The 23774-nt window shown below is 40.5% G+C and overlaps 1 protein-coding gene across 3 annotated transcripts in view; it reads left to right on the top strand.

Annotated features, from left to right (window-relative positions):
- TIAM2 (T cell lymphoma invasion and metastasis 2) overlaps nucleotides 1–23774 on the top strand; it is a 234088-nt gene that overhangs the window by 174822 nt on the left and 35492 nt on the right. For all 3 annotated transcript variants that reach the window (XM_026649744.1, XM_026649741.1, XM_026649743.1), the window contains one exon: nucleotides 13824–13927. In XM_026649744.1, coding sequence (XP_026505529.1) covers nucleotides 13824–13927 — 104 coding nt within the window. The remainder of the gene's footprint in view (nucleotides 1–13823; nucleotides 13928–23774) is intronic.

Here is a 23774-nt window from a genome sequence, read left to right as displayed (position 1 = left end):
CTTGATAGCGGGCAGTCTCAGTCACAAATTCCCACACAACCACAAGTGGGAGATGCACCTGTCAGTACTTCGCGACCCATTCAGATGATGGGGGACACTGTCTACAAATCTATTTGCCATTCATGTGAACAAAAAGTGTCAATGCTACTACTCCAGAGCAGGGATCGGACAACACTCTTTCTTTATGTGATGCTTCCTCCTCCCCTGGGACGGGGACTTTCTCTACGCCTTCCCTCAGTTTCCCCAGTTGTTGCAGGTCCTGCTGAAAATAAAAAGGGATGATGCTCGTACGTTCTGATATCTCCTACTTGGCCAAGACAGACCTGGTAACCATACCTGTCACAGCTTGAGACGTGTCTGCCAATCGTTCTTCAGGGCGTTCCACTTCTTCTCTCACAGAACAGAGGACGTACCCTACACCCCAACCTGGGGATTCTCCGCCTCAAGGCATGGCTCCTGTTTGATTCCAACACCTAGAAAGCTCCAGTTCGAGAGAGGTACAAGAGGCTCTGTTACACAGCAGAAAGTCCTCGATATGATGCACTTATCTGCAGAAATGGTCCAGTTTCAGGTTTGGTGCTTGTCCCAACAAATCTCCCCAGCATCCATGACTCTTCCACATACCCTAGACTATGCTTTAATCCTAAAACAGTCTGGACTATCTCTAAGCTCTCTCAGGGTCCACCTAGTGGCTATTACAGCCTTCCACCAACTTGTAGAGGGGTATTCAGTACTGTCACACCCTACAACAAAAAAGTTCCTCAAGGGCATAGTAAATCTCTTCCCTCAACCTCGACTTCCTACCCCCACATAGGATCTGAACCTTGTACTGAAAGGACTGACTAGGCCCCCCTTCGAACCCAGGGTAACCTGTTCACTAACATACCTATCTATGAAAACAGCCAGGAGAATAGGAGAGACAGCAACTCTGATGGTGCATCCTCCCTACATGGTATTTTTTCCGGACAAGGTTACACTCAGACCGCATCCAAAATTTATCCCTAGGTAACCTCTCACTTTCACATGAATCAGTTGATTCACCTTCCAATCTTCTACCCAACGTTTCACCAAGACATCAGGGAGGCTATATTGCATACCCTGCTTGTCCAGAGAGCCTTGGCCTTCTACCTGGACAGGAAAAAGACCTTCAGGAAGTCCCCTAGGCTTTTTTCTCTGGTGAAAAGATCAAAGGCTTCAGCAATATCAGCCCCAAGACTTTCCAAGTGGGACTCGATCTGTATCAGACATTGTTACCAAGTTTGTAATGTGACCCCTCCAGATGCCATTCATATACACTCCACAAGGTCAATCTCCTCATCCATCACCTTCCTCAAGGATGTCCCTATCTCCGAGATCTGTAGAGCGGCAACATGGGCGTCAGTCCTCACTTTCACAGAACACTATGCAATCAATGGGCACTGCATCTCCGATGTCATCTTCGGCAGCATGGTGCTGACATCTGACTCCGAAGTCCAGACCCTTCAGAAGGGGTACTGCTCGGGTGTCACCTACAATGGAGCACCCATAGGGACACACATGTCGAAGAATCATCATACTGCACAAAGAAGTGTAACGTCTTCTTTTTTTGAACCATCACACTGCACAAAGTGAGTAACTTCTTTTTTTTTTTTTAATCATGAGAATCCCAAGATTCCTTTTGGATTAGTGCCCTGCTGTCTGCGGAGGAGTTTAGTTTCACAAGCATATACATATTGCTGTCTACTGCCTGCCTGCTTCTAACAGGCATTTGGTGGCTTCACACCAGGAGGGAGGCAACTAAATAGAAAAATGTCCTTCTCTTTTTGGCATGACTATATAGAGGAGACAATATAGAGGATCAGTCTTTTTGTCCACTTTAATTCCTTCTCCATATGCTTCATAGACAAGCTTTTCAAATGTGACAATAAGCATTATGGCCTCTTGTCAGAGGAGTATACAGACTTAATATATGTATCAACTGTTCTTTTAGAGAACAGTGTGCATTGCACCAGCTGCCCATCCTGAACTTTCTTTAACCAGTTCACACAGATGTCTTAATTTTGTACCCTTCTAGATGTCGTGTGATAGTTTTAGCCTATGACAATGAAGTGGCATGTAGTATAGGGGGGTAAACATTAATTCCAAGGAAGTGTATACTCTCATTTGCCTCTCATAAAATGGGTTAATAGAAGCACTTGTTGCCTAGTGCATAGGTTGTAATGCAGGGGTTTTTTTCAGCTCCCATGAGTAGTGGTTTAATGAGTTCCTGCTGGCACTAGACAAACTGTCTTGTTAACTTCTTGTTAAATATGTGCTGTGTACATTAAAAGATTGTTTATACTGTAAATCAGTTCAGGCCTTCAACTCTGTTGAACTTTTCTTTTGTAAGATAACGCTGTTCATTTACAACAACTGCTCCCTGATTTACCCCCAGCAAAGACAATGGGCCAAATTATTAATTCCTGATATAATGTCGTTCAAATAAATGGAATTACACTAGGAGTTAATTTGGCCCAATGGGACTGCATGGGGCATACAGGCCAGTTCTTGGGCACTACCAAATCCTGTGTAGTAATGATACAGAATATATGGAGCTGCTTATAACTATGTTACATATATCCAGACATAGGCCAGAATCCTTGCCATAATTTAGGCCTAAACTTTTAAAATATGTCAAGCAGCAGCAGTTCTGTGTTTCATTCAGAGGAGCTGTATGTAGGTTGAGTAACTACAAGAGCTGACTGTCCAGGCTTAACCACAGATTCTTGCTAAAGTGTGAAGTAACTTCCTATCTTTTCCCCCCTATTTTATATGCTTTATGCCCATACAGAAGCTCCCTGATTTACGCAAGCGTTCCGTTGCGGAACGCCTTGTGTACGTTGGGAACGTATTTCCAACAATTACGCACCCCCCCCCCCCCCCCCCCCCGAAAAAAAAAGCTTACGGAACTTACGGAACTTTTTCCGTAAGTCCAGATTTCCATAAGTCGGGTTTGCATAACCCAGGGAGCATCTGTAAATTCATAGTAGAGATATAGTAGATCATGCTATAATATTTGATAGAATATCATTAGAGGGTCATGCACTACCTTTTCACATAGGCCAAGCTCAGTGAGTTACCCACATTTTTCAGTGCAAATGCCTTTTCAGAATGGATGAAGTCTATCCCAGATTGCAGTCATTAAAACCTTCCAGGCTAACAACACACTCTCATCTGAGTTCTCCTTTTAGCCAGTGGGCTCCTGATGACTGTCTATTGTTTCCATGTGTCTCCCCATTCCTGCTGTCCCCCTTCCCCATTCCTGCTGTCCCCCCACCCCATTCCGAGGGCTGTGTGTGTTCCCCTATTTCCCTCCCTCCTCAGCTCAGGATTCCACAGTCACACACAGCCCCTGGCATAGGGGATCTCTCCTTTTTTCCCTCCCCCCCCTTTAAGTATCTTTCTACCCTCTTAGATTCAAAGGATGGGGAGATGGCTGGTGCCCTTTCTCCCCCATCCATGGAATAGGCTTTGGGGAAGCAGGATGCATGGAGTAAGGAAGGAATGAAGTCTCCTTCACGCTCCTCTCTCTCTGCCTCCCCCTGCTGGTTAAGCAACTGCCCCTCAGCTGTGTTAGGTGGCTCTCATAGGAAGAGCAAGGAGCAACCTTTTTAAAGTGCTAGTGGCTTTTCCAGTTTCCAGTTTTTACCAAAATCAATAGAGTTTTGCCCACTGTTGCCTAGAATATTCCCAAATTGTTGGAACTGATTGGATGTAGTATTCAAAATTTACTGTGTTACAGACAGACAAACCGAGAAATGCCGTCAAGTTGAGTATAGTGCTTCATTTTGCCTTGCCAGTCAGAAAACTATAAAGCCATTTAAAGCATTAAGTAACAGACCCCTTCAGTTTGAGGAAGTTTTGTTGCCTAAGCAGCTTGATGACAATATATTGTAAATAGTTTGGACCATGCTGCCTATTTTAAATAGAAATGTGATCAGTAAGATATATAGATATAGACAGATATAATTCTTCTTTAAAAAAAGGTATATCTCACAAGTTATTTGTTTTGTATTGAAGATGCTGATACATCCAAAAGGCATGTTGAGAAGCCAATCTTTAAGGTAAACCAATCAAAATAGTATAAGACTTAAATGACCATAAGGACTGATTATCTTATGGTTGGCAGTTGCACAGAGAAAGTTTCACATGTGAAGTGATCCGACTAACCTTGTCACTGAGGTGTAGGGAATCATTGGGTACTGTTACAGAGGTGTATACAACTGTTTTGTATGATTTCATTAATTGTTATCACATATTGGTGATTGCCCAAGCAAATGAATCAAATGACTTCATGTTGCTGCATTAAACAAAGATAGAACCATCAAGGAGTGTGAAAAGACTTTACGTAAAGACTCTGTTCTAACTTGAAAATGGACATTTTTGCAGAAAGTTGAACATGCTGGTTTAAAAAAAAAAGCATGGAGTCATGCAAAGTTGGAACACACTGCAAAGGAGCCACAGAAAATAACTTGCTGAAGTAGGTTGCTGACTGGAGCAAAGCCAGTAGGCATTCAACGTATGGGCCAACACATCTTACATAAACTGGTATGACACAAGATGTTTTGCACAAAAATTTTGCAGACACAATGTTGCAAGAAGCCATAAAGGACACCTTGTTTTCTCATTGGATGATTAGCCAGGATACAAGCTGTGTCTCTTTTAAGCCTTTCAAATCTTCATCAGAAGAAGCCTCAGTTACTTTCTGATTCGTCCTTACTAGCTTTGCCAAGAAGAGGAACCAGGCCACGCCACCAATAGAAAATATATAAAATACCCAACATGTTCAACTTGTTGCTTCCTGAAGCCAAAATGTCTGAATGAGAGAGACTGTGAGCAGGACTTTCACCGTCCGGCCTGCAAGAGCACCCTCTGTTTGGTAATAGCTAAAGTCTTGTCGCTAACAAACAGCCCGTGAACTCTTTCTTTTAAATGCCTATCTAGGGAAACAACTGTGAAATCTGGAAAGAGAATAGGAATACAGCTGTCATAACACCTGGAGTGAATTACCTGAATGAACTTTCTATTTTGAGTAACCAGTCATTGCAACTGTGAAGTTGAGCTAGAGAACTTGCCTTCATGCCAGCTCCAGCTGATAAGTAGAGAATGACTTTTATACATGTAGTGTTTACCCAGCTGACAGTTTTGTTATGCGAGGCTAAATGCGTCTCAGAAAGTATGTTCCTGACTTAAAACCCGCTGAATGACTAAAATCTCTTACATGCACTTGTTACACTAACAAGTTTAATTTTAGTTGTCTAGAAGGTATGCCAGCTTAATGAGTAGTTGAGGGTGGAGAAACTCATTACACTAACTAAGCCTAGTGCTATTTATATCAGGGGACTGGGCTTCCCCACAGCAAAAGTAAGCCGTGAGAAACGCTGACTTTTTCAGAGTTCAACCCAAAAACCACACAGATATTGTGGTCAACAGAACAGACAGCTTGTTAGACAAAAGGAGGAAGAATCTTTGAATTGGCTTGTAAGCTATAGGTTTACCACTCTTTGAATCTTTGGTTAAAGTAACATGAGAGCCTACTGAATTGAAATTCCAGAGAAATTAGAATATCTTCAAGATTATTATTTGCGTATTATGTTCTGCGTGTAATGTGTGATAGTTTTGTGCATGTATAAGTGGCAAAGCTTGGCTGTGAGTATCACCTTGGCAAGATAATTTTGGACTGAATTGACAATACTTTGATAATTTAAGTAATCTGTCTAATTTCTGAATTCTACTTACAATTGTTTTTGTTGAACTAATGTGAGCAGTTCTATAATTCTATTAGCAGATAAACTTGATAGGAGATTAATAAGGATCTACATTTAAGAATCCATCATTCCTTGCTGATAACATACTAACTTGCCCACATAATTGTAGACCTAGGATAAAATTTTGCATTTGTAAAAAGGTTGTAAGAAAACCTGGAATTAACTGAACTGATTTATTATCTCTTGAAAAATGTAACATCCCATATTGAGTTTAGTTTTTGACATTGTGAACCTTCTCATCTAACCATCTTTATTTTGGCTTCTGTAATTTTTTATCTGCTTTGAAAGTTATTTTGGCTAGTACAACTCATACATTTATAATAATTCTCCAAACTATACTTTAAGAAACTCCAATCCAAAGAACAGTGAAAAACTTAGTTGCAAAGTAACTGGGTTAATTAAATGACTTACCTATTGTGTTTTTATAACTTGTTCTCCTTATACCTGAGAATTGTTACGTTTTTGCTGAGCTCCTGCAACTTATCTTGAAGTCAAGAGAGAGCCCAAAGACTCTCAGGATTTGGCTCCAAGTTAGAAACCTGTTCAGGAGGTGCCTTGTCTGAACTGTGTTTTAAATCTCTTCTCAAAGTTGTTAGTTTACATCATGAGCAGCTATCACTCAGAGTAAGAATTCTTCATGTGGAAATAAGGATAATGACTTGGGTTGAAGTAATATCTTTAATGTTCAGTTTTCTAGGGGAATCTAGGCTTCCCCTTCTCTCTCCATTTAGTTCATAACTACTTGTGTTGCAGGTTATGCAATTTTTCTATCTGGCTTGACTTCACAAAGAACCTGATCACCCTCTCTTCTGTAGGAGAGGACCACCTCAGCAGGAGATCTTTCCTTCAGGGAACAGGATGTGCCCCATCTCTGCCCACAAACAGACATGACTCCCACAGATTCTGCTCCCAAACTCAGTGGATCCCCTGGGGTTGACAAAAGATTTGAGTGGCATCCAGATGGAAGCTCTGTGCTTCTGTGTAAACCACTGGGGCCGTCTGCCTCCTGTCTGATTCTGTTGCAGCAAAGCTCCATTGAAACCTCATTACCGAGAATTCCCCAATCATTACAGTTTCTGGACATCTCCCTCCTGCAAGGGGATTTCCCAGCATAGAGGAGGGCTACGGCTTAGCTGTCTGCTGAATTTTCCACAGGTGTGCTTTGCCTCCCCCAGATCCTTGCCTTCTCTTTCCCACCCCTTCCCAGCTGCAATCACAATTTTCATAGAAGGCTCTCTGGCCCCTAGGCAGTATGATGTAGAGATGACTGACTGTAGGCAGGATGGGCGAAACCATGCAAAATGCCCTCTTCATGAAGATAACCGGGAAAATGATATGGACCAAGGACAGGGCTGGCTCCAGGGTTTTTGCTGCCCCAAGCAGCAGCAGCAAAAAAAAAAAAGCAGTGATCGCGATCTGCGGCACTTCGGCTCTACTGCCGCTGCTTCAGAATTCGGCGGCTGGTCCTTTGCTCTGAGAGGGAGTGAGGGACTAGCTGCCGAAGAGCCGGACGTGCCGCCCCTCTCCGTTGGCCGCCCCAAGCATCTGCTTGCTGGGGTGCCTGGAGCCGGCCCTGACCAAAGAAGTTAAAGGCTTTATTCTTCAGGCCTGATGTAGATAAAACTCATTAATTTTAGTGAGTTTTGCTTGCATCAGAGCTAAGTATTTCAGTGAATATTTGTTAAACTCAAATATCTTCTTTAAGAAAACTAAAAAGTTTCTCTAGTAAATTACTCTATAAGACATTTTTCTGGATCGAACAACACCTTCGCGCATCCTTCCATTTAAATGCAGATTCAGGTATGTGACAGGGTTATAATTTGGAAGGAAGGAGGATAAGAAGATACATGCTTTAATCAGAAGTAAATATGCTCTCTTAAGTTCTTGTAATTTTATTGCAAAATAGTATCTACTGTTGAAAATATGAAATAGTTTTACTTTTCAGTAGAATAAGATGCAGTTATCTGCCAGGCTGAACTATTTAATTTGAAGTTATGAATTCTGCTCTCCAAGGGAGCATTGTTAGAGTTCACCACATTGATATTTCTGCTCTCCAAGCTATGGTGGAATGCTTCATCTACCACTCCCTGATATTTTAGTAGATATTGAGGCACTAAGACCACCACGGCTTTACACCTTCCTGAGATTTGGCTAAGGCCATACAATGACTTTTACCAGAGACTTTGGAAACATTCTTTCCAGGCTTCTGGAACCTTGCCTTTCTCTTGGCAGTAACATTTGCTAGACGAATAAGAGGAATTGCAGGCTTTCATAACTGGCCATTCTTGAGAATAACAACAAAACAAAACAAAAAAAGCTGCTTTCCATATGCCTGAATTAGTGTCTTTACACAAAAGCAGTTTCTAATTTCCATGTTATGGAAAGTCTGTGTCATAGATCAGGCCACAGAGAAGGAACGAATCCTATGCTAAATATTGGCTGTGTTACAAGTAGTGTCTAAAGGATGCACAATCATTCAAGAAACTCATTGAATTGATTGTTTCCTGCACAACAGACTGGGGCTACTAATTCTTAATATATATTACAATATAATAATTTTGCCAAGTTGCAAATAAAAATTAGCTGAAATGTGGTTCCAGCAAGTTTATCTATTCTGTGCCTCTAAACAATGCCATTATGTAGACATATTGCCCTTCCTTGTCTCATGTGTCTCACAGAAACCAGCTCAGATACTCTGGTGCAGTGCAGCTATTTTGCTTTGTGCTAGCAGCAGTATCTGACCATAGGGATGTGTTACTGTCCATGATCCCATCACCCCGGGGATCCTGTAGTGGAATAGAGCTCATGTAGTAATTATTACACCACTCTTCTTTCACCCTCTCTGCTGAGAGTGTGGGATGGGGCCAAAGCATGGTTGGGATGCCCATGCTTCCTGCAGATTCCAGGCTACAGTATCAGTAGCTTGGGTCTCCTGGCAGCCAGTGTAACTTTAAGCAGCTCATGGGCTGCTCTAATTTATGCCGAGGAACTGGCTGGTCACCCAGCTAGCCCAAAGTCAGGGAAGCACAATGACTATCTTTGTACTCCTAGTCCCCCCATGAGTTGTATTGTGTACTACAGCCAAAGATCTAAGCCATCATCTGTAAGGGTGAGTGGATGTTTCAGTCCCCATGACTGTTCGCACCTTGACTTCTCTGCTGAGACGACCACTGACTGGTGCAAATTAGTACCAACTGTGATAATGATTTTACTTGGTCTGCTAGGAACTGGACTGGGACCACTATCTCATTTTAGATAGGCCACCAAATTTTCTTCAGGTACTATAGAACTGTACTGGATTCAAATGAGCAAGCATAGTAGCATTTCATGAGGCAACAAATATATTTCTGCAAACAGCCTATCACACTACAACTAGTTAATGAGATCTGGCTATCTGCCATGGAGGAACTAGACTGAGTCCATCACAGTTGGTTCTATCTGTCACTTGTAAACTTTTCTAATGTGTCTAAAGCATCCATTTTCTTCTCATCCCAGTACAAATCAGAGTAACTCCAGCGTTAGTTACACCCATGTAAAATCAGTGAAAGAGGACAATCAGGCCCTTTGGTCTCAGTAAGTTTTTTAACTTCTTTAGTCCTAAGTAATGCGCAAGTGATGAAATGCTTCAGTACAAACAAGCAGACTATCTTAGGGTTTTCCATAGCACCTGTCACCGTAGTGTCTAAATCAGTGGTTCTCAACCCGCAGCCCCTGGGCCACTTGCGACCTGATCAGCACACCTGACATCCTCAGGGCCATTTAGGTTGTGTATATATATTGTGCGGATGTGGCCTACATAACACAGAGAGAGCTACATCTGAGGCCCACAATGGTAAATAGGTTCAGAACCCCTGGTCTAAGTGCTCCTCAGATAAATCAAGTCTTCATGGTGAGGTTCCCAGTCTGTTTCATGAGTCTTCTGCTCTTCTCCCTTCCACAGTAGATGAGGGTTTGTTTAGGGGTAGATGTATGTATTTTTGTTTGCTTGTTCTTTACCTCCCCTTCCACCAGCAGGGAGGAAGACCGGATTCTTGTTGGAGAGGAGATATAAGAGGAGAAGGGGGACCAAAATTTGCTTAGCTACAAAATCTATTAGCAGAAAGCACTGAAAATGATGATTATTCTTCAAGAGTGTTTGAAGAGTTAAATAATTTCCTTTAAAAATCTTTTAAGTATTTTATCATTTATTTTTAAGAGCGTAAGAACTTGTTAACCTTGTACCAAGTTTGATGAAGACTGTTCTATCTACTCCTTTTCCCTGGGAAGGAGTCCTCTGCAGCCCTCCCTTCCAAACACCCCCATTTCTCCTATTTACACCCTCCATTACTGAGGCATTTTTCATTGCAGTCACCACATTCTTGCCAGGACTGTCTTTGAAGTCTATCAGGACTGCTTCTTAACCTGACAGGAGGCTAGTGTGAAGCGATGCAGAGAACCTCTCCCACTCCCCAAAGCTGAGCATGCTGTCTCCACAGCACTCTGAGCCTCTTCGGAGAGTCAGACTGGGTACATCTAATTTTGCTGTGCCATCTGTTCTTTTTTATATGGAGTTTGTTGAAGTTTTTCACCATTTGGCTGTTGTCTATAATAGAGTGGCAGGTTGAAATACGCCGCCTTCTATTTTCCCCTTGAGATAGGGGGAGGCTTCCCCAGCTACAAGATTCTTGACGTTTGATAATACTTGATGTGCTGACAATGAGTGTTACCAATTTTTCAAATTGGTCAGAAAAATTAAAATATAACAAGACCTGAAGTGTTGTGAAAAAAGATTCTAACAGGCTGATAGTTAGAGACAAGGTTCCGTGTTACTACTTGCTTCCCTTGATAACTTGCAGTGGGAGGATGAATTGGTAAAAACAGCACTGACTGAATTGCAATTAAGACTTCTTTGTTAATTAAATGGACAAAGGAGATTCGTGACATTTGCTGCATTGGTTGATGGTTTCCTTGTGGTAAATGAAGTGGCTTGCCGGATGGCTGATGTTGACATATTCAAGTTGATTTCCTTTGGTTTCCTGACTAGGAATGTAGCATAAGAATGTTGCTGCCTCAGATGTCTGCATGGGATACGTTTCCATTGTATCTTAATTCACAATCTTTTGAATAACTTCCATATTGACTTGTGTGTGTATAACTGCAGAGATGCAAGGACTGAGATTTCCTTACATGTGTGGTATTCTTGGACACTCCACATGTATTTGCCTTTCTCAGTGCACAGATGGGATAGTCAATATCTGCCCTGCTTTAATTGAATAATTAACAGTAAATAGCTGACTTAGGAAGCATATTTTCTTTTCAATTCTAGTGGTGGTTACATTATCATTTCTCTTGAATGATGGTGAGTCATGTATCTGCCTGCCAGTTTGACAAAACATAGCATAAGTAATGTAATTAGGAAGGGAGCTTATCAAAACATTTGTGCACATTGGGCCAAATCCCAAGATGTGCTGAGCACCCATAGCTCCCATTGGAGTTGTTGGTAATTATGGGTGCTGAGAGCTGCTCAGTACACATTTTAGGTTGTATAGTTTGTGTTTCATTGTTGACTTCAGGTTCCATTTGATGCAGAAAAAGTTTCTGCAAGTGGAGATAGCTTGAATATTAAAACTCTTCTCATCTGTAAATGTGACATTCTGAAAGAGAATTTTCTTTTATTTTTGGGGTCAGGAGGGAGAGGGGTGTGCGGCTTTTAGCCATGTGACTGTTCTTACTGCTTATCTGACTTTTGGGACCAGTTCTGATGGCACACGGGAGCACAATCAAAGGATGTTTTGCTTTCATCACAAAAGGAAGAAATAAGAGGATACAAATTCCAGACCAATTGGCAGGCCATATCCTTCCTTTCCAGTGTTTGTATGGTATCCAACTTTTAGTTGGATGTAATATTCTCAAAATGGGCTCCTTCCCTGAAACTTTATTGTAACTAGGGCTGTTGATTAATCGTAGTTAACTCACGTGATTAACTCAAAAAAATTACCTGCGATTTAAAAAATTAATTGTGATTAATCGCACTGTTAAACAATAGAATATAAATTGAAATTTATTAAATATTTTGGATGTTTTTCTACATTTTCAAATATATTGGTTTTTATTACAACACAGAATACAAAGTGTACTGTGCTCACTTTATATTATTATTTTTATTACAAATATTTGCACTGTAAAAATGATAAACAAAAGAAATAGAATTTTTCAGTTCACCTCATACAGGTACTGTAATGCAATCTCTTTATTGTGAAAGTGTAACTTACAAATGTAGATTATTTTTTTTTGGTTATATAACTCCATTCAAAAACAAAACAATTAAAAACTTTAGATCCTACAAGTCCACTCAGTCCTACTTCTTGTTCATCCAATTGCTAAGACAAACAAGTTTGTTTACATTTACGGGAGATACTGCTGACTGCTTCGTATTTACGATGTCACCTGAAAGTGAGAACAGGTGTTCGCATGGCACTGTTGTAGCCAGCATCGCAAGATATTTACATGCCAGATGCATTAATCTTGCGATGCCGGCTACAACAGTGCCATGTGAACTGTTTCATGGGATTTATGTTTCTACTTCATGCCTGACTGCTCTATTTTCTTTGTCTTTTCCTGTATTTTTTGGTGGGAGTTTTAATCCTTGCCTATGTATTTGTTCTGTTAATTTTAGCTGTCTCTCATTTAATTTTATCTTACTTAATTTTTTTTATAGCTCTTTCTTCCTTTATTATTTGCCTGTGGTATTCTATTTACCGTTTCTGTACAGCACCAATTAGTATAATGAGCATTTTATACAGCAATTAAGGGGACAGTCCCTCCCCTCAGCAGGTAATTAGCAGAGGCCCTGATCCTGCAAAGGCATCTGGCCCCACCCATGCAGAATTCCCCTCAAGTCTGGTGTGCATATAGGGATGTTTTAGTTGCTTCCCTGCTTAAGGCTTGGTCTACACTAGCAACTTATGTCAGTATAACTACATCGCTCTGGGGTGTGGATTTTTCACACCCCTGAGTGACACTTATACCGACCTAACTCCTGATGTAGACGGCACCATGTCAACGTGAGGGCTTCTCCTGTCGACCTTCTACCACTACCGCTTCTCGCAGAGGTGAAGTACCTATGCTAACAGGGAAGCCTGCCCAAGGGTTTAAGTGGGATTTTCTGTGAAGCCTATAGTGGTGCTGCTGCATCAGTGTAGCTGCGTTGCTGCCGCCCTTTAAGTGTAGACAAGCCCTTACTGTAGACAAGCAAGTATTAGGGCCATACGTGGTGTGTGTTTTGTATTACCACAGGTGCTATGTATACATTCAGCATAACACAAGTGGTTAAAATGTTGAGGGAGCCAAAGGCCACGAGAAGTTACTTATTCTAAGATCATCAAAGAGTCCTGTGGCACATAGACTAACAGACGTATTGGAGCATGAGCTTTCGTGGGTGAATACCCACTTCGTCGGATGCATGGGTATTCACCCACGAAAGCTCATGCTCCAATATGTCTGTTAGTCTATAGGTGCCACAGGACTCTTTGCTGCTTTTACAAATCCAGACTAACACGGCTACCCCTCTGATACTTATTCTAAGATGAGATTCTCTTTTTGGCCCATTAAGGAATTTAAAACCAAGTCATGTCCTAGAATGGCGTGTTCATCCAAAGAGAATGGTTTTGTACATTTAATCATTTTGACTGGTCATCCCCATCAACTGGTACAGACTGCTGCATTGTAGACTGATGAGTCTACATTAGGAAGCATGCCGTTAGCAAGAACTAAGAGATTTATTTTTGTAGATCGAATATGTATGTTACTTCAGATGTTCTTTCTTACCCAGCTGCATTTTTAAAAGCAGAGCTTCCATTTTGAAGTTTGTCCATTTCTTTTTTCCTCTTTCGTTGTTATGTACAGGGAAAGCTACTGTATTATCCCCGCCCCAAAAATGACCTGACTACGAGCAGAGAGCATTTACAAATGAAAACAAATTGATTCTTCTCCCTTTCATCATGTGTAACTCTCTAAACTGTGGTGGTGGGTTTTTTTTTTTTTTTTTTTCAAATGCAGATTTTAGCAATGTGCCTGATGTCACGGCTGGTCTGAAGAGGAGCAGTACTGATGGCACTTTGGACCAAGTGCCACACAGGCAGAAGACTGACCCACCTTTCAGGGTAAGAGCATATCCTAGATGTAGCGATAATAAACAAACAAATTGGGGTCATTTTAAGATGACACTCTGCAGCTTGCAGAAAATGGGGGTTGATTATATACCAGTTTATTTGTATATCTTCTTCTTAGTAAATGAATTTATTGCTTATGACCCTGAAGGACTAATAGTATTCGCTTGAGGCCAGCCTTGACCTGTAACATCCCAGGGGCATAGCTGCTGTATCTCTAATGGTATTGCCATGTGGACAAATGGGAATAAGGCAATGTTCACCAAATTCCTCTTTGCAAGTCACCTAAAGGTGGGGTTTGAGCCTAAGGCTCAAGAGAAGATAACTTAGCATGCTAATCACTGCACCGTCTATGCATTCTAAGTTAGTTAGCTGTTCTCTAAATGTCTGTTAGCATTCTTATTCTTTGTGCTGTTGTTCCAAATAGTTTTATGACTTTTTAGGGTTGAGGTGACCATAGCAACAGTTACTTAAGCCACTGTAGAAGAGGCCACTAGTTCTAAGTGCCTCTAAGTGCCTCCTTTTTTTTTACATGGGGTCTGATTTTTAGAATCATAGACTTTAAGGTCAGAAGGGACCATTATGATCATCTAGTCTGACCTCCTGCACAACGCAGGCCACAGAATCTCACCCACCACTCCTGTAACAATCCCCTAACCTATGTCTGAGCTATTGAAGTTCTCAAATCATGGTTTAAAGACTTCAAGGTGCAGAGAATCCTCCAGCATGTGATCCGTGCTCCACGCTGCAGAGGAAGGCGAAAAACCCCTAGGGCCTCTGCCAATCTGGTCTGGAGGAAAATTCCTTCCTGACCCCAAATATGGCGATCAGCTAACCCTGAGCATGTGGGCAAGGCTCACCAGCCTAGTAACCCTTCTCTGCACCTGTTCCAGTTTGAATTAATCTTTCTTATACATGGGAGACCAGAATTGCACACAGTATTCCAGATGAGGTCTCACCAGTGCCTTGTATAACGGTACTAAGTCTTGAGCCCTCAAGGTTCATGAAACCTGGGTCTGGATTTGCCCCTTAAAACACATTGTTGCCTCACTTGGGGCAATGTGGAGGTGCACTATCCTGCTAGGAGCATTGGGATACATTGTGCTTTGGGGATCAAAGCAACTGCTATGTCCTTTGTGAAGATTTATTGTATGCTGCTGTCTGAATCCAGCCTTCATGCCTATCTAGGAGAGGCGAGGCTCTTGCCCTGGGCACCGATAGTCCGATGCAGTCTTCTACTCAGAGAGGCTCTTTGTGCCTCTCTCCCACTTCTCCTTGCATACCCATCCGCTGTAATCTTGCCCAAGGAGTGTGTGTGAGAGGAGGGAGAACAACGGTTCTGGAATAGTGCAGAGAGACATGCAAATCAGATCACAGTCTGCTTGAAGGAAGACATTTTTGTACTTTTGCTTTGCAAGAAACGTTTAGCTGCCAACAGGAAAGGAACAGACTTGTTTGTCAAAATCATTCCTGATGTCTTTTTAAAATACGCCAGAAAATGGGAAATTAAAGAGAGTTCAGCAGGATACTGATACACAGAGCGCAATTCATTTATAGCAGTTATTGGATGGGATAAGCTACTGTGAGCTTCTAAATTATGTACCACTGCCAATTCCAAAAGAACTGGAAGGGATCAGACAAGTTTGCTCCCTGGTGACTCTCTTTCCTAAAATCTCTACCAGTTATACCGGTGCATAATGTGTTAAGTTATTTCCCAGACCATATTGCAGTTGGGCTCTTTGATTGGAATACAGTAATGCGAACGTTATTTTTAAGAGTTAACGGAGGGTGTCCTGGCTTTCTAGATGCAGTGGAAAAAATGGCTTGGCAATCAGATGCAGTTTGATTTGATGAACCACAGCTGTAAACGAGTCTTTGACAGCCCTACAATTTCTGCAAATGGTTTTTAATTGATTGCCTTCTTTCGGTTGGAGGGTACCTATTACTGTCACAGCTCTTTGTACGACCCTCTCGATGTTTCTAATACATGTAGGATTTTTAAAGACAGCAAGTTAGAAAGTAGCCTCATTGTGCATGTTTGGTGATTGGGAACAAAAAGAAGTGGTTTCTGTTTTTGATGTAGGACTGTTCACCATATAAACAATAGGCACTCCTAATAAAAGCTAGTGGAAGAAAATAGTGCAACCTCCAAAGGTGTAGTATCTGCTTTTGTTTTGTTTTTTTCTTTGTCTCACATATCTATGTATGCTAGTTTGATGCATTTGTATGGAAGTACAGTTGTAGGGATATTTCAGTATTATGTAATGTTACAGAAGTGTGGGGGTGAGAGGAGGCTACATATGCAAGTACAGCATTGTGAAGAAGACATTGATGGTGGTAGGTGGTTCTGAACATATCTTGGAACAACAGGCAGTTTGGGGTTATTTTATTGGGGGGTGTGGGTGTGTGTGTGTGTGAGAGAGAGAGAGAGAGAGAGAGAGAGAGAGATGTTCATTTCCCAACAGACAACAGCTGTAGATGTAATCACTTGCTTTGTGGAAGCAGAATCCTTTGAACTTTGGTTGAATTTTTCCTAAAACAGGTAAGTAAACAAAAAGCAATCTTAATGAAGCTAAACTCTTAATATAAATCTGTATATTTGCTTATTAGATTTTATATTTGTACTTTTTGGGTTTTTTATTTTTCATTATATAGCCTCTTTCCTGTAACAACCTTAAGGATAATCTTTGCTGAAGAATGCACTGAAGAGAGCATCCAAATGAATTTCAGAGGTGCATACTAATTTGGGGCAAGAATATCTTTTGTCCTAGGGGTACTACATTGACCCTAACAATCTTTCATTCATTGTTTTCGTCCAGGAGACAGATGAATGAACTGAAATAGTTTTATGTCTGTCCATCAGTCTAAAAGTTAATTCGTGAGATAACAGGAAGATAAAGAGTTACTTAGTTACAGAAAATGAAACTTCTTGATAAGCTCTAAGAAATTATATAAAATAAGTAGACGCTTAAATCCATCCGTTCTTGGCAATTCTGTAGTTTTGGCAGTTTTCCTTTCTCTGAGATGCCCAGTTTATACCCTTCTTAATAACTGCTCCCCACCCCCATACACACACTTTTATTTTATTTTTTTTTACAATAAATGTTACACTTTTAACACATTCCGTGTCAATACATTTTCAAACTGTGTTAAAATATTGTTTACGTGGCAGTGGTATGTAACGTTGGCAATTGTTGTTTCTGCAATATGTAGGCATATTGTTGACAGAAGAATAGAAGACCTTGAAAAATCTAGGGATGCAGCACGATTGCTGATTCAGTTCGATTTAGTTGTGTTTCATCGCTCTGAGGTCTAATTTCTTGTGCTTCTGGTGTTCATTGAAATGCTGATATATTGACAATTGCCAAAGATCAAGTCCTTCATACATTAAAGTAACATGAGCTGCATTTTGTATTCAGTGCCTTATGTATAGTTACTTTTATTTTTATTCATAGGTCATAATTTATGAAAAATGTTTTCTGTAAACCATGGTATATTAGCTGGAAATATAACAGTGCAATTGCTAACTTGCCTATCTTTACTGTGTATTTTTGGTAGATTCTTTTAATGCATTACACTTATTTATTTAATTTTATTTGTTTTATTTTAAAGAGACATAATGTTACCAAAGAAGGCACTCCTACTCTAAGGCTTTCTTGTAAGACTAATGTAATCTGGCTTTCAGCTGCTCTAATTCTTTTGAGCATTATCAGAGAAAAGTGCTTCTCGAAACAAATTAAATTTGAACAAAAAAAGGAAATACTTTAATGTAAACATTCTCTCTCTCTCTGATATTAGATGTGTGTCTGTCAGAGTAGGAGAGAGATGTTTTCAGACCAGAGATTTACCAGATAATAATAAAAAAGATTAATTTACAGTAGATTTTAGTCACCATTCTTAAAGACCTATTTTGTCATCAGACTGGTTGCATGTCTCCAGCTTGGCAAAATAGTTAATAATGGAACACATTTGAAATAACTTCAGTGTGTTCAAAGCTGAATATTAAAGTTCTTATAAAAAGAATGGTTATTTTCCTGTATTTACAAAATCTATAGAAAAAATAGATAGTTGATACTTTGTTGTAATAGTAGTAATAGTGGAATGAATGCAATAATTCAGAGTAATATATGCCAACCTCTTCAAAAACTGTTACATGAAATAGAGCATATTTAGAAGATCCTATTTTGTGTTCCTGACTAGCGGAATAAAAATCAATGATAATGGTATTTCAGGTTCTCGAGTATTATGAATTATTTCATGTATCTTTTCAAAGGGCAGATCAAAATAAGTTGTCTAAAGAAGAAACGTGATCAGAGCAGTTGTCCTGCTCTCACTTTCTTTAGGAGAAAAACACTACAAATGCCTTCTTAGCTTTTGCAAAATGGTCCATCTGGTGCTGAAATTGTATTTATTTATTCAGAACCTGATGGATGTAGTTCTTAGGCCACTTGAAAAAAACAGTTCAGACATATTAAATTATGGGCAGGGAAATGTTTGGAAGGTTTGAGGGGAAAAAAAAAAGCATGCCCATTTAGGACTGTTTGAAAAATTTTTTTTTTTTTTTTTGTCATTTACCAAAGATAAGAGAACTTGCAAATTTCATACTGATCATGAGCAGTTGATATTTTCATTAACTCTGTGTGCAATTTCCTGCACATTTCCAAACAGGCTAGGAGACAACAGTTATTGGCCCCCATACATTGAGAATCCAGGTTTGTCCTAGTGCTTTCACATGGGAGGAACCCAACAGCTATATTTTCAGAATATCAGAAGACAAGAAGTGCGCACCTGCTGTGCATGCTCAGTATGCAATTTGCAAATACTCCTAACTTTGGAAAAAAAAAGCAGCTTTTTTTTTTTTTTCCCTGTTGGTCCCAAACCAATCCAAAATGTGCCTGCAGTTATGCATATAATTTGCATATACAGTTACCTTGAATGGGTGTGTACATTTTGTGCATATCTATGCTAATGATCACTAATACATCTGACCATTTACACATGCAAATAAACAATTTGTACATGTAACCTCAGTAAACATCTTTACCAATCAGACATATGATTCCTTGCAGAAAGTCCACACAGTCCTAAACCTCTGACACTTTGAAAATATGGCTCCTTAGTGGGATATGTTAAAAGGCAGAATTTGAGCTGTGTGAAACTGTTACCTTTTAAGAGTGATCCTCACAACCCATTTCTTCAACAGATATGCACTTGGAGAGAGATGGGTGTGTGGATATGGATGGACACACACACACAACCCTCTCATACATCTTTCCATTGCTTGGCCAAACCACGTTAAAAAGTCAGAAGGCTGGCTTTTGCTAGTGAATTTAGTGCTAATTCCAAAGTTTGGATGGATAGCCCTGGAGGCATAAATCCTTAATTTATTACAGAATAGGTAAAGCACAGGCAGCAGCAACACAAACTTGTGTAAAAGATGCTACCAATGAATGCCTGAAAACTTTTTAAATAGTCACTTCCTGTATTAGAAAAGGAAACCCTGCATTGGGGTCAGCAGTTGAAAGGTTTGTTTAATTTTCCATTGGTTCAGTATGGCTATACCTATAATAAAAAGTCACTTTGCATTCTATAAATTTCGCTGCATATCCATGTGGTGTTGGACATTTTGTAGCCCTTGTTGTTCACCTGGCCCAGCCATGTGCTGGAGGGACACTCTTCACAGTGGAGAGAATCCCTTATCTCTCTACTGAGACTGCCTACACGTGGTGTTGAAACTTCTTCACTCGGAACAGTACTAACACCATCAAATTCTTTCAGAGAGACAATGTATTTAGATGGTGAAAATTCTGTCACTGTCCATTTAGCCCAGATTCAAACCTAGATGAAGACTTCTGAACCCCATTGCCAATCTCCTGGCCCATCCAGTTCTCCCATAAACACGGTTTTTAAAATGGAGTAAGTTGTTTGTTTTGGAGGCAACCACAGTAGTTGCCATGGAATTGTGGAGCATCAGGAGAATGGGGTGTGATTTTATTAATTTCCTTAGCTGGAAATTAATAAAATCATGTAATGACTCTCATGCTTTCGGCATTCATTTTGCCATCTAAAAGAAGGCACATGGCTATTGGGAATGGTGCATACATTAACCTGTTTTCCAACAATTAGTGTATGAGTATGTTATCCACAAAGACACTTACTATGCATAGGTACAGGTGATCATTATGGAATAATAAACGATGACCTCTCTGCTGTGGCTGCCAATACTTATAAACTGGTGCCATCCAGTTATGCTGTTGAGGACACTTATTCAGTAGAAACCAGACAGAGGCCACTAATTGAATTTGTGTGTATAAGCTATGGAAGGATTTGCTTTTAATCGGTAAATGTTAGTAACTGTCAATTTTTCCCTCCACCAAAAGCTGAATAGAACAGTCAGAGAAGGAAAGTAATTTTTAAAAAACATGTTGTGTATAAAACATACATGTGATCAGTACAGATATGCCCTTTGATTTCATCCAGGATGTGGCTGTGTGGTAGTGTGCATACATTATACAGGCATCTGATTCACTTCCAGAGCAGAAGTGCTCATGGATCAGGGTAAATACTCTTATCTTGACATCCCCAAAATGTCCCCGGAAGAATACTGATCTTAAAATAAAAACGGGAAAAGGGCGAGCGAGGTGGGGGGAGACAGTTTTGTGCAGCAAAGATTGTAAAACTCCTGGCTGGCAAATCCCATTCTGCTGAACACATGAACAATTGGCATTAATTCAAATTGAAAGAAAATCAAACCGAGTTGACCCAGGCTTCAACAGAGGTATGTCTAGAGGAATGAAATAATAGAAGGAAGAAGCCACTAGCTGCCCACACACCCTGGCACACATTTTATGCATTGAGGCAGTTCCAGTAAATGTTGTTTATAGGTACAGCTTCTTATTAGCTCTGCTTTGCAATTGCCCAGGCAGTGCATGCATGCCCAGTATGTCATTAATTGCAAGAGAAATAGCTGCCTGAAGCTTTTGATCACCATCAATAAGACATTCAGGATTTTTTGTATGGTGAACAATTTTCTTTAGTAATTGATAAGACCCCAGAACTGGTGGAGCAACTGGCAATTAATATCCTTACTCTGTTCTAACTGGGGCGGGGGGGAGAAACAGCGATGAACATAATTCTCTTGAAATCATGTGTCATTCTTCCGGGCATCATGCCAGTATGGAATCAAGATGTGTTGCAAGAAGCCAAGTTGACATGGGGAAACAGTGTGTCTATCATCATCGGTTTTGCTTGGTTCAGTTGTGCCTTGAAGCCATAGCTCTGCACTGAAAGCAGTACACAGCCCCACCGGGAACTCGGAAAGCTACTGTACTACATTTCCAGATGGCACAGCATGTGCTGATCCCAACCAGCTTTGCTGGCTGGTGCAGAATGGAGTTGGAGCCATGGCTCTGCCACCACTCTGCTACTTTGGGGGTCAGCTAGCAGTTCTAGTAAGCCAGGGGTGAAATCCTGGCCCCACTGAGGTCAATGGAAGTTTTGCTGTTGACTACAGTGGAGCAAGGATTTTGCCCCACACGTTCAAGGGAGGACTGCAGTTGTGTCTGACACCCAGACAAGGTCCTAACACTTGGCCTCCAATATGCACGAACTACTTAGTAAAGGACTTTCTAGAAGTGTATCAACATCTGCTGCAAATCCCAGACATTTCCTGTCGGTTGTATATAGCATTGATCATGCAATTCAACCAAAATGAGTGAGAACCATGATGATGAATTTGTTGTTCATTTTCCAGTTGTTCAGGCATGCCAAGAAGAAAAGTGTTTGTGAGCAAGTGTGTGAACTTGTGACTCCTTCTGTGTGCTATCATGCTGGTTTTTCTGGCTTAAAGTAGTAACAGTCCTCCAGACACACTGACAATGTGTTATTGAAATTGGTGCAGACAACTCGAAGGAAGAAAACAAATCTATTTCTGATGTTTGCATGTGAGGGAAATTGGTGAGAGCCACATTGAAATGTATCTTTCCTCTCTGCTACTCTGGGAAAAATCCCCCAGGTTTACATGTGGACAAAAAAAGGAAGCACGATAGCAGCACCAATATAGTGCATCAAACACTAGTCTGCAATGTTTGTGCTAGACTCTGGGGACTAAATTCTCTTTGCCAGCTACAAAGTACTGGATTCATTCTTCAAGGATGAGATGTCACTCAGTTCTAGTGACAATAACATTCTGCACATTTTTGGCTTGTAAGGCAGAAGCATTTAAGTACAATTTTGTCATTTCCATGTCTCTTGATGCACTCGGCAAGGACAGCCTAATAGCAATTGAATACTGGAGATGGAAGCACAGTTGTTGTGCAGTGCATGCAGGCACAGCACCAACGATGTCAGAGTCCAGAGAGAGAATCATTCCAGCCAAGTAACACATCCCAGTGTGTCTCTTTGAATTGTGACATGGGACAAAATGAGGAGCTGTCCATAATGAGGACATAATATCAGATAGAGAGCTGCAAAGCCACATGGAGAGCTGGAGAAAGGAACGAGTTTCTGGGAGCCATAATCCCTACATGAGTGGCCGAGTGCTCCTTAGACCTGTGTGGAAATAGCTGATAAGGCTATGGCTGTGTCTCCTCCTTGAGCCATCCCATCTCCTCTGAGGTACATCAGGTGAGCAAGCCCTTCATTCTTCTTTGTGCAGGGACTGCAAGTATGATAGGTCCTTTCGCAGGCCATATGCTGGCAGGGAGAGTATGTGTACCCCATCAAGCTATCCATCCACTTATGCAGCTGTCACAATATTGTCCTTAGAGAACTTTCAAAAGGTAGAGTAATCTGCTGACCGTAGAAGAAAATCAGTACTTCAGCACCTATATAAAAGGAAGATGAAGGATGATTAAAAATTATACAGTCAGAAATCAATAGCTTGAAGAGCTTACCCCCTCTCCCTTCCCGCACATGGGACAGAATCTGTTCTCAGTCGCTCCAGTGCAACCCCAGGAGTCTTCCATGATGTTAACTGGTGTTACCAGTAACAGAATGTGGCTACCGCCATACCTTGTAAATATTGCAGGGAGGCAGGATATTTCCCTCCAATCAATTTCTGATTATTTTGTTTGGAAACCACATCATCCTCACATAGGGCTTGATTTCATTGATTCCATCGAAATCAGTGGGTTTTGGATCACTCTTTTAAATTTTAACTCAGGTTTTTGCTGTCACCATAAGTGCTTCTTTTTAATGTTTCATCTGTAGTCTGTGCGTTTAATGGGAAAGGATAAAGGGTTACCATCTCGGTCTCTAAAGACTATGAATGGCAAAGATAAGATATTTTTGTAAAGCAAGAGTGTAACTGGAAAGTGTTTAAAATCTCAGTGGTTACCATAGTTTCTCATTCAGCAACTAAGAAAAGTTTCTTGAATACAGAACAAAGCTCTCTGTGCATGTGTATGTATGAACATTTAGAAGAAAGAATTCAGTATTTTGTGATGCTTCAAGATATTTTAACTGAAATGTTAATTAATGTCAAATATTGTGATCATTGATTTTTAAAATGTCTAGAATTAAAATTCTTAATTTGTCAATTAAACTTTGAACAAGTAACAGTATCCGAAGATATTTTTAAAACATTTGCTGCAAAGTGAAAATATTTGTCGACCATCAGAAATAATGGTTCACGTTATCCATCAAATTCTTGAGCAATAAAAGACCATATCCCTCACACCCTATGCGCAGATGTGTAGATCAAGTGAATCAAGCCTGAAATATTAATACCTAGGGATTTGTGAACAGTTCATATTACAGAACCTGAAACCTACCCTAAATCAGGGTGGTTGCAGTTTAATGTTGTATGTGCAAACTTCAACCCAGGTTCGCAAATGGTTCA

Source organism: Terrapene carolina, unplaced genomic scaffold (genome assembly GCF_002925995.2).
Source record: "Terrapene carolina triunguis isolate 2854851 unplaced genomic scaffold, T_m_triunguis-2.0 Scaffold85, whole genome shotgun sequence".
Lineage (NCBI taxonomy): Eukaryota > Metazoa > Chordata > Testudines > Emydidae > Terrapene > Terrapene triunguis.
Note: the sequence above shows the minus strand (reverse complement) of the source record. Positions and strands in the feature narration are given on the sequence as shown.